Source organism: Sapajus apella, unplaced genomic scaffold, assembly GCF_009761245.1.
Source record: "Sapajus apella isolate SASKATOON/1434 unplaced genomic scaffold, GSC_monkey_1.0 scaffold143, whole genome shotgun sequence".
In the NCBI taxonomy this organism is placed as follows: domain Eukaryota; kingdom Metazoa; phylum Chordata; class Mammalia; order Primates; family Cebidae; genus Sapajus; species Sapajus apella.
This window is the reverse complement of record NW_022437083.1, coordinates 1,961,002-1,975,897: the sequence shown is the minus strand read 5'-3', so window position 1 is coordinate 1,975,897 and position 14,896 is coordinate 1,961,002. Positions and strand designations below refer to the sequence as shown.

The 14,896-nt window shown below is 64.3% G+C and overlaps 1 protein-coding gene across 4 annotated transcripts; it reads right to left on the bottom strand.

Annotated features, from left to right (window-relative positions):
• Nucleotides 1-1,294: 1,294 nt before the first annotated feature.
• On the bottom strand, nucleotides 1,295-14,589 carry ZBTB47 (zinc finger and BTB domain containing 47). 4 transcript variants are annotated; one of them, XM_032264289.1, is made up of 7 exons: nucleotides 13,556-13,667; nucleotides 8,597-10,150; nucleotides 6,815-6,962; nucleotides 5,387-5,502; nucleotides 4,645-4,789; nucleotides 4,328-4,434; nucleotides 1,295-3,584 (listed from the first exon to the last, which is right to left on the bottom strand). In XM_032264289.1, exons 1-7 carry the CDS (start codon nucleotides 13,556-13,558, stop codon nucleotides 3,564-3,566), a joined length of 2,094 nt encoding a protein of 697 aa, XP_032120180.1. In that variant the 5' UTR covers nucleotides 13,559-13,667; the 3' UTR covers nucleotides 1,295-3,563. The 4 variants fall into 4 exon arrangements, with proteins under 4 accessions (XP_032120180.1, XP_032120178.1, XP_032120177.1 ...); XM_032264287.1 differs by lacking the exon at nucleotides 13,556-13,667 and adding an exon at nucleotides 14,234-14,589 and having other exon boundaries at nucleotides 1,295-4,434; XM_032264286.1 differs by having other exon boundaries at nucleotides 1,295-4,434.
• Nucleotides 14,590-14,896: the final 307 nt, after the last annotated feature.

The following is a 14,896-nucleotide window of genomic DNA, read 5'->3' as shown; positions in this document are numbered from 1 at the left end:
GAAAGTCGGCCTCACTTCCTCTCACTGACCCTTCAGGAGGGAGGAAACTCTGCCTCACTTCCTCTCACTGACCCTTCAGGAGGGAGGAAACTCTGCCTCACTTCCTCTCACTGACCCTTCAGGAGGAAGGAAACTCTGCCTCACTTCCTCTCCTGACCCTTCAGCAGGAAGGAAAGTCTGGCTTTCCCCAGCAGGGCAGTGCTGCTCTGACCTACGCGTGCTTCAGGACATGAGATGTTAGTGAGCGCTTGGTCCCAAAGAGCAGGATCAGGGAAAGTGAGTGCTCCAGACACGCCAATCATGGTGCCCATCATCCCACAGCCACCCGGAGGCTTCTGCCCAGAGCCGAGGATGACAGTGCCCAAGACTCTGGAGTGTGAAGGTGGAAATGCTGTGAGAATGAGGGAGGTGGCGGGGGCTGGAGGAAAAAGGGGTGTCATGCAGCCTGATACAGCAGGAGTGGAACAGGGCAGAATCTGCACAAGAGCTGGGGGAGCAGCCAGGCCCCCTGGCCCGTCAGCCAGCCTGTTTCAGGGTGTGTCGAGCAAGTCCGTGCTTCTTCCAGTTACACAGTCGGACTGTGCAGAAAGGCAGTGCCAACATCCTAGGAACCTGCACCTCCTTTCTGGCCAGTCAAATCCGCCCACAAGACTTCTCTCCCGGCCCCTCCCAGTCCTGGGAGGTCCCATCTGACCCCTCTCTACGTACGCAGAGGTAAGTACCACAAGGAGCTTCATTCTGCACGTCCCAGGGCCTGGAATTCTGTGTGGCATGGAGTGAGTGCTCTTTGTATATACTACTTGTGCCATAAAATAATTCTCTGAGTTCCCCGGGGAGAGCCATCTGGTCCTCGGGAGGCCACCACCGGTCTTCCATCTGCGCTGAGTCAGCATCTCTGTCATCTGGCCCCTTCTGACCTCCCCTGCCTGCCGAGGGAGGGATGAGTCCATGCTGCTCATCACAGCATCCCCAGGAGCTCAGCACAGGAATGGGAGCGATGGTCCCTGCTGTCCTGGAGCTCCTGTGGCTCCACACCTGGGGCTCACAGGAAGCCGCACCTGCACAGGCTCTGGTCCCGTGGCCACTGCCCTCAGGGCCTCACCCGCAGCAGCCTCAGGACCTCTCTTCTTTCATGCTCTCTGCATCTGACCCAAGAACCCCCTATTTGCACGCCTCCATCCCCCACCACTGCCCTTGCCTCGGCTCCTGACTCTGCGTGGTCCCCAAGGCCCCCGCTCCTTGCTCTGGTCCGAGACAACGCAGGCCAAGTGCAAATAACAGCCTGGGCAAGGGACACGAGCTGTACTGACTTTATTCCCCTTCGCTCTTCTCACTCGCGTGCCTTGATGCCCACACTCCGGGGCTGTGGGCCGCCTGTACACGACCAGATGTCAGTGGTCTCAGCACATGCCTGGGCACGGCCATTCTGCCACCACCAAGCCCTCTGTGAAGGGCACCAGGGAGACTGTGGGAGCAGGAGGGGTCGAAGGCTCCCAGAACTGTGGCCACAGGGCTCGAGTTTGTCACTCTTGCCACTCATTCCCCAGCTGGCCCGAGACCAGAGAGCCCCAAGGGGCTGGGGAGGGGGCAAGCCCAGGCTTCAGACATGAGTTCTGACCAAATGGACCATGGGACCCCCAGTCTCCTTGAGAGGGGGTGATCCTGTGTTCCCCTTCTTCCAGCCCTGGGAAGTGGGGATGGGGCCCCAGTCCCCTCATTCTGACATCTGGGGGCACACTGTTTAAAATAAAAAGGAGATATAAAAGCTGGAAAACAGGAACCCCTATCCATACCGGCACTGCTGAGGTGCCATTATTGCTTCTGGCCTTGTGGTCTGGCCAGAAAGGAACCCCCACCAGCAACCGCCCGAGTGAAGAGTGTTTAGCACCAGGGACGCAGGCTCCTACCCCAGTGTGACAGGGGTCTCCCAGGAGAGGGGCTCGTTGTGCCCACCTGGAGCTCCTGTGACCATCTTGACCAGTCCCTGGGCAGCTGTCTGCACCCCTCAGCTGCTGCCAGAGGGGAAGTGTACAAGAACAGGAAACCCGAGTCCCGGGACAGGGTCTCACTGCCAGCTTCCCACGCCTGTCTCTGACCTCGGCTTGTCAGTATGGCCCGACAGGTCTCAGCCTGGCCAGGGACACTCAGGCCCGCTCAGGCTGTAGTGGGGCCAGCAGGTGATGACGCCACCAGCCCGTATGGGAGACCCTGGTGCCAGTTACGGGGGCTGGAAACCCATGGAGGTTCCTGCCTATAGCCCACTGGGAGATCAACTTTTTTTGGAAAAATGTGAGCCAGCTCCGAAGAGCTGCCAGGCACTGGGACCAGAGGTTAGAAACAACGGGGAGTAAGGGGACCCTGAGGACATCATGGAAACCCAGAGATCAAGGAGTGCAAGGAAGAAAAAGAGCTACAGCAAAGCAGCAGCCTGGCATCCCCAGCCTCGGGGCGGGGGACCTGACCGCAAGCCTTCTTCCTCAGGGACAGTGGGGAGGGGGGGGGCCGAGCCTAAGTCTACAGCCCCAACATCAATTGGGCAGGGAAGCTGCTGGCACTGTCCCCTCCAAGCCCAGAGAACAACCAGGGTGCTGTGGCTTGGATTATAAATCCTCAGATCACTCGGGCACCTTGGGCCTGCCCAAATCTGTACAGAATAAAGTGCTTCGTTTATTGATGATTAAAATGTCCCCAGCTCCCTGCCCCAGCGCCATGGGCCTCACAAGGAGGTCAGAGGAGTTCAGTCCCCTAACCATCCCCCGGGGGCCCAAGCCTCTTCCCACTCCAGCCATGCTGGGAAGGCAATAGTGTCGGGAGCGGTGGGGGATTAAGGTGCAAAGAGTGTAACAAACAAAACTGATAAACACAATAGGAAAGAGCTTAACTAGGAACATGTAGCTTATGGAACCTTCCTCCCCATATTAAAGGCAGGAATAAAGACGTTAAATGACAACAAAAAAGGTGTTCCTATTAGTGCTAGCCTCATGGGGGCAAGCAGAGGGTCTAGGCTGCGCCTCCCCGTCCCCTCGGCCCCCCAGGGGCCTGAACATGCAGGCTCCCTTACCGGCAGCGTCATGGGCGCCCCACCCACCAGTGCAGAGGCCCAGGAGGGGCGAGGATGCTGGAGCCAGCCAGGGACAGGCTGCGGCAGGACCTAGAGCGGCCTTTGGGGAGCAGAGACAGACACAGCCACACGAGTTCCTTCTGGTGTGGGATATACGGCCAGGGCAGCTGGTGAGGCACTGGGGTGCTCTGTGAGCAGCCGCCCTGCCCCTGCCTCACGAATAGCACCTTGAAACCAACACCGTCCAAGCCTCTTCCCAGGACTCTGCCCCCAGAGCCGGTGCCAGCCAGCCTGTCTGCCCACCCAGGGCCTGGCGGACAGTGCGGAGGCGCAGCCGCTTCTGGGGACATCGCCGGGACTCAGGGCCCTTGGTGCCACGTGGTGCGAGTCAGGGATCCCTGGGCCTGCAGGCAGGGGGTGGGTGGGGAGGGCAAGTCCCTGGGGTCCAGCCCCTGCCTGCCCCGCTCCACACAGTGCAGCGCTGGTCCGTGGCCTCCAAACCTCACCGCCCCAACCCCACACGCTGCCTCGTGCTTGCGGCCCTCAGACTGGGTCCGCAGCTCCTCAGGGCTTGGGGGGGTGGCACACCAACGCCTCCCCAAACCCTCCAAGAAGAGGAAGCAAATCAGGGGCGCAGGAGACACGGGGGGGGCTAGGCCGCGCAGGCTGACCCCGGCCCCACCTGGCCAGCCCCTCTGGCTCAGGCCTTGGCACAGGGGCGGGCCACACCTGCTGCCCAGGCCCCTTCCTTCTGCTGCGCGCCCCCAGCACCCCCTCGCCTGGAGGGAGATGCTGCGAACGGTTTCTTTCCTTCACTTCCAGAAAAAAACAGTCGAGGCTCGAAGGAGTCACGGGAAGGGCGGCACCTGGGAGGGAGGTGGCCCCCAGCAGCTCCGGGGCGCCCACGGTCGGGGCCTCGGCGGGGCAGGGCCCGGCCGCGCGGCTGCGCTCCCGGGAAGGCGGCGCCCCCCGTCCGGCCCCGGCTCCAGGCCCCGCGGGCGCAGCGGGGACGCCCCGCAGCTAGTTGCTGGCGCCCATCCTCCCGCCCGGGCCGGCGGCGGCGGGGAAGAGCGGGGGCGGCGGCGGCAGGCGCGGCGGGGGCGGGGCCGGGGGCAGCCCGAGCAGGGGCAGCGCGTGCGCCGGGGGCTGCGCCGGGGGCAGCGCGGGCGCCGCGGGGGCGCCGTCGCCGGGCGCGTGGCTGACCCGGAAGCACTTCTCCTTGTGCGCCTTGAGCATGTTGGAGAACCGGAAGCGCTGGCCGCACACGTCGCACGGGTATGGCTTCTCGCCCGTGTGCGTGCGCCGGTGCCGCTTCATGTTGGGCCGGCTGGTGAAGCTCTTGCCGCAGATCTCGCAGATGTAGGGCTTCTCCCCTGGGGGCCGGGGTGGGCAGCGGGGGTCAGCGAGGGGCCGCGCAGCGCAGCCTGGGCCGGCCTCGCCTCCCACGGAGCCACAGCGGGGCCCGGGCCCGGCCCCGGCGCGCTCGGCTCCTCCCGCCCTGGGCATCGCGGGCCCGCCTCTCCCGACCCTGGGGAGGGTGGGCACACGGAGGCCCGGCCTTGAGGAGGGGTGTGGCCCCGCACCTGTGTGGGTCTTCATGTGCTCGTCGAAGTACTGCTTCATGTTGAAGTCCTTGCCGCACCACTGGCACATGAACTGCTTGTGGCCGATGTGGATGCTCATGTGTGACCGCAGCTGGTACTTGTACTGGAAGCGCTCATTGCAGTTCTGGGGGTGGGGTGTGGGGGTGAGGCCCAGGTGCAGAGCAGAAGAGCAGCCTTTGCGGAGGGAGCAGCTCCCCTGTGGCCACTCAGGGGCCCCTGGGCAAGGAGGTGCTTGCCAAGGTGCTTCTGGGTGGGCAGTGCATGGGCACAAGGCGAGAGGCCACAAGCACCCAAGGTGTGGGGGGGTCGGGGGTCAGGAAGTGGGAAAAAGCCAGAGAGTGGAGGGAGGCGCCAGGTCCCTCATCCTTCCTCCTGATGAGAAGCCCAGCCCCTGCTCCCACCTCCCCGCATGCAGCCCTGCCGTCTCATCTCTGAGCTCCCAGCCTAAGAAGCTCCTGAATCTACCTCCCCAGAAAGCCTGCCCGCCCACCCCCACACACGGTTCCCACCCTGAGTGTGTGGGGCTGGATTGGGGGAAGGAAGGGCAGGATGGGGGTGGGCAGAGAAGAGTAGGCACTGGGTGGGGGTGGGAGGCGGGGGCCGCAGACCTCAGAGGGCGGCCTCTTTCTTTCTGGACCCCATATTCCGCTCCCACCCCCTTCCCTGATTCTTGCCCCTTCCCGTGGTCCCTCGGGCAGCCAGGCGGGAGACGGAGGCTTACCTCACACCTGAACGGCTTCTCCCCGGAGTGCTGCAGAGAGTGCACCTTGAGAGACATGCTGCGTTTGAAGGACTTCCCGCAGGTCTCACAGGTGAAGGGCATGTCCTTTGTGTGGGCTGCAAGGCAGGCACCAGGGCCGGCATGTCTTATGGGCCCGCCCAGGCACCGCCACACGGCCCCAACCCTGCCTCCTGGGGCAGCCCTGTGCCACCACCGTCCCCTGGAGCCGGCCTTGTCCCCTGTCCCAGGACAGGGCTGACTCCCAGGAGAGGCCCCTGCCTCCATGGCTGGGTCTCCTGTCTGCTCTGAAGGTCAGCCTCAGACATGCAGGGGCCCTGTAGTTCTATAGCCTCTGGCCAGGGGAAGTGGCCAAGGCTGCCTTGCCCCCAAAGCTTCAGGGAAGCATGGACGGTCCCTGAGTGGACCTGGCCTCAGCTCAGATCTCAGCCCGACAACTGGCTTCCCGCTGGGTCTCTGTGGGCCTCAGCTTCCTCCTCTATAAAAAGGGACTCATAGCGGTCCTGAGCTTCAGGGTGGTGGGCTTTATAGGGGACCAGATACAGAGAGGCCCTGGCCCCAGGCCCTCACCAGCAGTCTGGAGGAAGTTGCTGCACTCCCCCCGGCACCTGGACAGGTGAGGACCAACAGACTCTTCAAGGATCTGATAGGAGCCCGCTGGAGACAGAGAGGGCTCCCCTCCAGGCTCACACACACCAGTCCTAGTCTACCCAGCATGCTCCTGGCTGAGACGTAGGCTGCAGGGTCCCAGCTTCCAGTCAGTCCACGCTGGAGGCCCCCAGCACTGTCTGACGGAGAAAGGGTTAGGGCCTGGTCAGGGACTCACCATCTGCCTTGGCTACCCCTCCTGCTCAAGGCCCAGACGGGGCAGGCAAGGAAGGAAGGGCTGTAGGGACATGAGAGTCTGTCAGGCCCACATACAGCAGCGTTGCCCTGGGCAGTGGAGTGGCCAGAACATACTTGGGGGACGTCCTTACTGTGTCCAGGCATGAACCCTAGGGGGAGGCTGCATTCAGAGGCCTAAAGCCCTATGAGGACCAGAAGGTAAGAAAGAATCAGAGGTACAGCTGTCATCAAACTGGCACAGGGCCTGTAGCCGCCCATGCAGCACTCTGTATGATTAGGAGAAGGTATTCCTTTCCCTGAGTGGATGTGAGCCCATGCCAGGGTGCACAGCCTGGTTGGCAGTGTGCCAGCTTGATTCCAGTCCCACCTGCCATCTTGTCCAGGCACCCTTGTGCAGTGTGCAGCCTGCCCCACTGTATGTGGCAGCCCTGGCCCCAGGGCCTCCCTGCTAAGAGGGGTTTCCTCACCGCATCACATTGCCCTTGGATGTGAAGTCTTTCCCACCCAGCAGCCAGAAGCTGGTCCCTCTCTGTCCTCTGGCTCCACCCCCCGGGCCAGACTCACCAACCATGTGCTTGCGCACATGCGCCATGGTGTGGAACTTCTTCTCGCAGATCTCACAGGAGAACTTCTTCTCCGCGTAGCCGTGCACGGTCTTGTTGTGCTCGTGGAGGGACCATAGCTTCTTGAAAGCTTTGCCACACGCCACACACTGCAGAGTAAGAGGGCATGAGGCCGGGGTCCTGGGTCCCTGGCGCCTTGGGCTGGGCAAGCGACTGTCCCCTCTGGCTCAGTTTTCCCACTTGAAATGTGCTGGGGGGCCCTTGATGCTCCTAAGGTTGCAGGTGAAAACTCCTGAAACACCCCCAAACGCACAGCCTGGGGTCCTCCTTCACCCTGAGTTAACCAGGGGTCACCTCTTCCAGGAAATTCTCTCCTCTGGGCCCATTTCAACAAGGGCTTCCGAAGGCACCACGTTTTGTCTGTCTGTGGAGGTGAGACGGCCAGCTAGCAGAAGGGCCGCCTCTGGTATGGAGCCCACACACAGATGACGGGTCCCATGAGGCGAGCCATTATCCCCGCTGCCTCCTCCTGCTGGGACCTGTGCCATGACAGAGGATGGGTGCCCAAGGCGTTGGCTGAGGACAGCAGGAGGCTCAAGTCCCATCAGCACAGAGAGTCGTCGGGGATGTTGGGGACCACATCCACCCTTGTTCTGGATGCTGGTCCTGCCCACCCATGCATGCTAGGCTAAGGCTTGGGCAGAAACTGGTCAGGGTGCCCAGGTTGGATGGCACAGAAGCTTCTTTCTCCTTCAGGAGGGATACTCAGGTGTGCAGCAGGTGGAGCATCAGAGGGCAGCCCAGTAGGCAGGCAAGTGGGCACAGGTACGTAAGGGAAGGGCAGGGTAACACTCTCCTCACAGGGCACTGCAATTAGCAGTTAGCTCAGGCAATTAGCACCCGCCTACCTGCTACCTTTCCCCCTTCTCCTGGGCCAGAAGAGGTGAAAACCACCCATGCGAGCCTGGCTGGCCCTGTGCCACTGCACCCTGAGAGGCGAGGCTGGCACAAACAGACTCAGGCTGGCTCAAGGCCCGGCAGCCAGCTCAGCTCCCCTGCTTAGCCCCAGCAGCCTCTGCTCTTCCCAAATTTTTCGCCCAGTCCCTTTTCCCCAGGCCCACGAGAGATGGCCTCTCCAAAGAGCTGAAAGCGGGGGCTGCCTCCTGCTCTCTACAGCACTTCTGTGGGAGTTGGAGGATGGCATCCCACTGGGCAAACCCCTCCTCCCATCATGTGCTTGTTTGTTGCAGTGCACAACCTGTGAAACTATACACAGTGGCCCTGCTGGCCTTCCTGCAGCCCTGGTGTTTGTTAAAACCCGTCTGACTCATCCCGTCCAGAGTGGGCCGTCCTCTGGCCTCAGGCATCTCTCCACTGTCACCCTCCCAGGTCACACGTCCCCTCTGTCCCTCTGGCCAAGGTACTGTTTGTTCCCATCCTCTGCACGTCTCTCCACGCACCCACCTCTATTCACCTCTCCAGGAAGCTCAGGTGGAGGTTATCCCCTGAGCGCTAACCACCCTGAGAACTGTGCCTGGGCTGGCCTGTCTGGGAGCAGATCATCTAGGCAATGCAGTCAGCAAGATGCTGGGTGCCTGGAGCCCAGGTCTGGCCTAGCCCCACCTGGACAGCCCCCGCCCCGCCCCGCCCCGCCCCGCGGCCCACCTGCCCAGCCCTCCCCCGCCCCGCCCCGCGGCCCACCTGCCCAGCCCTGCCCCGCGGCCCACCTGCCCAGCCCTCCCCCGCCCCGCCCCGCCCTCCCCCGCCCCGCCCCGCGGCCCACCTGGATGTTGCGCTCACAGTCCGTCTGCCTGTGCAGCAGCAGCTCACTCTCCAGCAGGAAGCGCTTCCCGCACTGGTCGCAGATCTGCATGCGGCTGTGGGTCACGTTCATGTGTTTCTCCAGGTACCAGCGGTTGTTGAAAACTCGTGGGCACTTCTGGCACGGATGGTGCTGCTTCTCCTCCAGCTTCACCTTGGCCCCCAGCCCATCAGTGGCTGGCGGTCCCCGGGCCGATGCAGAGGCCACTCCGGGAGTGGGCTTCGGCCGCTTCCCACCCCGCTGCCCAGCTTCCTCAGGTTCAGGGGTGCCCCGGCGCCGGGCATTCTCCCGGGACCGCGTGGCCATGTGACTGTGGGGAGGGGGGTCTGCCCGGCTGCCTCGGCTTCCCCGTGACCCCTGTTTGCCCCCAGCCTCCCCCTCATCCCCCTCCTCCTCCTCAGAGCTCTCTTGATCCTGCTCACTGGGTGCTTCCTCCTCCTCCTCCTCCTCCTCCTCCTCCTGCTCACTGTGCCCCTCCTCCTCCTCTTCTTCCTCCTCTCCCTGACTGCCACCCTCCTCCTCCTCCTCCTCCTCCCCTCCACTGCCACCACCTTCCTCCTCCTCCTCTTCCTCCTCCTCCTCCTCCTCATCGTCCTCCTCCTCGTCCGAGTGTCTCTGCAGCCCGTCCTCCCCGCCCAGCACCATGGTGGCCGGGCTTGGCCCGGCACCTGGCTTCCCTTCTGGCCCCGTGGACACGTGCAGTGTCTGGTTGTTGAGGTTCACCTCCACGATGATCTGGGACTGCTCCCTGCGGCTGTAGGTGCCGGAACCCCCAAGCTCTTCCTCCAGCTCCTCCCCACCTTCCAGCTTGCACAGGCTGGCTGGGGGCCCGCCGGCCTCCTCAACACCACCCTCCTTCTCCTCCTTGAAGAAAGGCTGGGCTGGCCCAATGGTGGCAGGCCCTGTGCCGCCAGCAGCCCCTGCCCCGTCCTCCACACGCACGGAGAAAGGGTCGGGGCCCTCTCGGGCGAAGATCTTGGGCAGGCCTGGGGTGTCGGCCTCCTGCTTGATGTCACAGTAGTAGGGGGGTGCAGCTGAGGTGCAGCTGGCAGCCGGCTGGGCCAGGGCCACAGTGCCGGGGCCTGGCGGGCCTAGAGAGCGGGCATCCAGCAGCTCCTGGCAGGATGCAGCAATGTCAGCCATCTGCAGCAACGAGGCGGCGCTCAGCACCTCGTGGACGTTGGCTGCGTTGACCAGCAGCTTGGACGTGTAGATGAAGTTGAGGATCTGCTGCAGGCCCCCAGGTGCCAGCGCCTCCAGGGACAGCTCCACACGCTGCAGCTGCTTGTTCTGGGTGAAGAGCGAGTGGAAGAACTGGCTGTAGGCGGCCAGCACGCCCTTGTGTGCCGGGAAGACACTGCGCTGGGGCACCAGCACCAAGTCCACGTCGCAGAGGTCGGGCTGGAAGAGGCGCTGCTCGTTGAGGCGGCCCATCAAGCAGGCAAAGTGCAGCGCCACGTCCTCCACCAGCGAGAACTCAGCCGCCGGGGAGTCGGTCGTCTTCTCAACCAGCAACTGTGGGGACAGAGGGCACAGGAGTGGGTCAGGGCCAGCGGGCCCCTGCCTGCCCTTCCCCCCGTGCCACCCCCAGTGTGGCCCGCCGTCCAGGAGGCAGCCCATCACCCGTGGCTCTGTGCCACAGAGCCGCAGCTCTAGCAAGGAAGGGACTCAAGCCCGAGGGAGCTGCCCTCAGATCTCAGACCACCCCACCCGCGACCCTCTGAGGCTGAAGGTCAGCTCCTGCCACTTTTCTGGGCCTCTGGGTCGTCTGTGAAACGGGAAAAGTCATCCCAGAAAGGGAAAGAGAAGGAAAAGGGACAGAAGGAGAACCACAGTGACCCACCGTCCACGTTTGCCAGGGACCCTGGCCTTTTCTGGGGTACAGGGTTTCAGTGCTGGAACCAGGACCATCACAGGCACACCAGGACTAGGGTCACCCCAGGAGGGCCACAGACATTCCTTCAGCGATTCCTGAGCCCTGTGGATTCTCTCCGAGTATCCACTCACACATACCAATACTAGCTCCAAACACTTCAAGAACAGAAGTCACGCTCGTGACTTCACTGCCCGGCCTCTGGCTACAGCACCTGAGGGGACCCCTCACTGCAAGAGCCCTGCGGCTGCTGCAGAAATGGAAGAAATCCAGGCCCAGGACCAGTATCTTCTCCCTGCTCTCCCCTGCTGCACCGCCTGGTGAGGCCTGGCCAGACCCTCATCACAGCCAGGGCTTGGGCCAGGCTGCCCCCAACTCCTGCCTTCAGCCTCAGGCCTAGCTCCCAGCAGCTTTCTCATCCAGGGGCTCTGCAGGGGTGGAAGGCCACAGCTGTGGAACCTGCCTACCATGCCTCCAGGCAGGAGGCCTCCAAGGCCACCCCAGACCCTTGCCCTGTAGGCCCTCAGACCCCGGTCAGGTTTGGTCCCTGTCACAGGCTCTGGGAAAGCCCTGCCTTGGAGGCCACACCATCGGGGGCCTCCAGAGCCCCAGAGGAGGCCCTCAAAGTTTGATGGGTCAGACTCAGCCCTGTAGGCCACACATAGCACCTGTGGATTGCCTGGAATAGAGACTGACTCAGCCACCACCGGCTCTACCGCGGCAGCCTCCCCAACACGGACAGGCAGCCGCCCAGTCCCTGCACGAGGCCGGCACACAGCCATGCGCAGATGTTAGTTAACATCTACCAACCACCTGCCCGGCTGGACCACCCCCCTGGTTATGCCCAGCCAGGTCAGAGTCTCCTGCATTTGGGACATACCTGGCCACAATATTTTGATGGCCACAAGGCCATCAGCTCCATCGCTGCCAGTGCCTCCCTGGGGGCCCTGGGATAAATCCTGGCCCCATCCATGCACAGCCTACCCCCACCCCCATGCCAGACCTCCATCTCCAGGACAGCAGTGGGCTGGGTGGGAACAGGTAGGGGTCATGGTGGTTGAGCTCCCCTCCTCAGTCACCTGAAGGAGGACCTACCGTGGGCCTCAGGATGAGCCTCCCTGAGCCAACCGGGGCCACCTGTCTCCAGGCCTGCCCTGGACCCTGCCTCTACACTCAGCAGGGCAGAATGTGCTCTCTCACAGCTTCCTTGAGTTCTCCACCATGCCCCTTACCCCAGCCAAGAAGCCATGCATCTGCCCCTCTCTGTCCCAAGCTGGCCAGGCCTGGCCAGTCTAACTGGGACATGGCACCAAGCCCCTCCCATCTCCCTCTGACTCATTCTGATTCATCTTCTGGGACCAACCCTTAATACACAGATGGAGAAACCGAGGCTCAGAATGAAAGAGTTCCACAGTCCAGAGCCCCTGGACTCCCAGCTCTGCTAAGGCCAGCCTTTCCTTGCTAGACAGGACGCCACTCCACATGGCTGGATTTCTGAGCCTTAACAACTTAAAAGGCGAGAACAGCCCTGCACCTGGAGGCCAGCTGTTCTTCCCCAGACCCACCACTCCCTCTACCTGCTTCCTCCCAGAGCCACTGCACCTGCAGGTCCGTGAAGAGTCAGGGTGCAACCTGGGCTACAGCACAGGCTCGTTAGGGCCTCCAGGGGCCAAAGGTGGAGGAGCAGAGGCTTGGACCAGGGCTTGCCAAAGCCAGGCCTGTTGGGGGGGTCCAACCCAGGCAACAGAGCCCCAGATCTCTCTGCTTTCCCTTTATGGAACCCCTTCCACTGCTCACCTATGCCTACCTGCCACAGAGAAAGGGCAACCTTCCCATGTATACTTTGGCCTTTAGGCCAAATGAGGCCTGACTTCGGTCCTCTGGCCTCTCAGCAGGAAAGGCCGGGAGCGCTGCCCAAACACTCCATTGCTAAGGCAGCACCCCAGCCAGGCTAGCGCCATCCGCAGTCCTCGGGTGCCTAAACCTCACTACCTGATTGGACTCCCTTGACTGGGCACAGAGATGCTGCCGGAGTCCACCACTGGCAGCCCCTCAGCAGGGTGTGGCCCCCCCACACAGTGCCCACCAGCCATGCTGGCCCGCACAGCCAGAGAGGCTGATTCTCCGAAGCAATGGGTGCCCCTTCCCAGCCGGCTGTGCCAGGTGCAGTCCAGGCCCCTCCAGCCTAGCTAAGATCGGGACCTGGGAGGCGGTCAGGCACTCTGGTTGCCAGGGGGTTTCATTTCCTTTCCTCAAACCCTCGCCCCAAGTCAGGCTGGGGATTCGCCAGGTGCCAGGGACATCTCTCCAGGCTGCTCACCCAAGTCACAGACTTCTGCACCTGAGGGGCACTTCACCTCACTGGCGCAAAGTCTCATCTCCCTACCCTGCCTCAGAGCGTGCCTGGACGCTCTGGGGAGTCCACCTGTGCCGCCTCCCATGTCAGTCCTTTCTTCGCTGGACAGCAGTGGGTGGGCCCAGACTGAGCAAGGGGGCAGAGGCTCATGACCTGGAGGCTCCTCCTTTTGGGGAGGGAATGCCTATACCAGCCTCCTCTGTGCTCACACCTCCCCTTTCCCAGACCCAGAGAGGGCGGGGGACCTGCCCAAGGTCACACAGGAGTTGGCACGGGGGCCGCAGGTGTCCTCCGACACCCCCTCGGCCAGGTTCACCCCGAATCCCCGGGCAGGGCGGCTCCAGCGCCCACGTGGCCCAAGGCCCAGGCGGGAATCCGACTCCCTCTTCCCCCCAGGACGCAGCCCGAGGGCGGCGCCGTCCCGGCGCAGGGGAGCGCCCCGCTTCGCCGGTGCCCGGGGAGACCTCGGCCTCGCGCCGGCGCCCCCGCCCCAGGAATTCAACCCCTCCCCACCGAGAGCGCGCGGCGGCAGCGCCGCATTCCCGGCCCGCGGGACCCGGCGACTGAGTCGGGAGAGCCGGGGTGGGGGAAGGTCCTTCCGGCGCCTCCCCCGAGCCGCGGGCCGTGCGCCCCGGAGGCCGGAGCCCGCAGGTGGGCGGATAAGCGGGGGGACAGGCAGGGCCCTGCGTACCATGGTGCCGCGGCGCGGGGGGCTCACAGGGCCCCGCGGGATCGCGCTGCCCCCGGCGGCCGGGCCGGGGCCGCTCCATGAAGCGCCGCGCTGGGGGCCGCCCCCGCGCAGGGCCCCGCGACCATGGCCCCCGGGGGCGCGGCCGGGCGGGCGGAGGCGCAGGGCCGCGGCGAGTCCAGCGCGAGCAGCTGCGGCCCCAGAGCCTCGGGCGCGGCGGGCGGGGGGCGCGGGGCGCCGATTGGAGCCCGCGCGTCAGCTGGGGCCGCCGTCTGGACGCTTAAAGGGCCAGGCCGCGCTGCGTGCCGGCTGGGGGCGCGGACACGCGTGGTGAGCGCCGCCCCCGCCCCCGCCCGGCCCCGCGCTCACACCCGAGCGCGCTGAGCCTCCTGCCGGGACGTTCGTCCGTCCGGGACTCAGACGTCGGTCCCTCCGGCTGCGCGGAGCGGGGGCCCGGGTTGGAGGCTGCGGTGAAATCGGGAAGCGGAGCGCGCCGGGCCCGGACCCCACCGGGACAGGCGTCCACCCGCGCTCGGGGGACTGCACCCCGCACCCCGGCCGCGCCCACCGCCCCACCTCTCGCCTGGGCTGCCCTGACGTGGGGGTGAGTGTGGGGTCCCCACCCCTGTCCCAGGGCGGCGCGGGGCTCGGGTTCTCCGCGCCTCCGGGGGCCGTACTTGCCTGGCGGCCTCACGCTGCATCGGGCCACCCAGGCCGGGAGAGCGAGACCCAGGACTCCAGCTGCAGCGATCAGATCCTCTCAGGTGACTGGCCCGGGACCAGAGGCCCAGGCCCCACTGCACCCCTCTAGTCGCGTGGCCTGACCACTGCTGAGTGGCCCCCTGCTCGGCCTCTGCCGGGGAGATGCAGCCAGGCTTGCGGAATGCTGCTCTGGCACGGACACCCGTGGGGGCAGGGGGCTGGCTCTGCTGGCAGGAGGCTGTGAAGGAACGCCGCCAGGCTGAGCAGGCAGCAGGGTGGGGACCGCGGGGCACTGGGCCTGGCGAGGTCTGGGCGGTGGCTGGGCCACCATTGCAGAGGAGGGGCCTCTGTGGGCATCCCCAAACTGACTGCTGCCCATCCTGGGTCACTCCCACGTCGCCCCCATGCTGATATCCCACGTCCCTCCCACACGTGCTCTTGTGTTTACATGCAGGTCCACGTCCAGCTGCAGCACAGTCCCCTGGGTGTGCTGCCCTACTCATGAGTGGGTGACTTGGTTCTAGGTGCCAGAGGAGGAAATGGAGGAGAGACCAGGGTCTTAGGCAGGCGCCATGAAGTAACCTGATGGTCTGGCCCATCAGATTGCAAGGGCCTCCTCCCCCACCCCCACTCTCCGCCAGA

Bases quoted from the DNA above. Each gene is read 5' to 3' on its own strand.
- ZBTB47 (XM_032264286.1), bottom strand. The intron at 6,963-8,596 runs GTGGGCCGCGGG...CTTACTCTGCAG, and splicing joins ACTGTGAGCGCAACATCCAG to TGTGTGGCGTGTGGCAAAGC. The intron at 4,435-4,644 runs GTGCGGGGCCAC...CCCGGCCCCCAG, and splicing joins GCACATGAAGACCCACACAG to GGGAGAAGCCCTACATCTGC.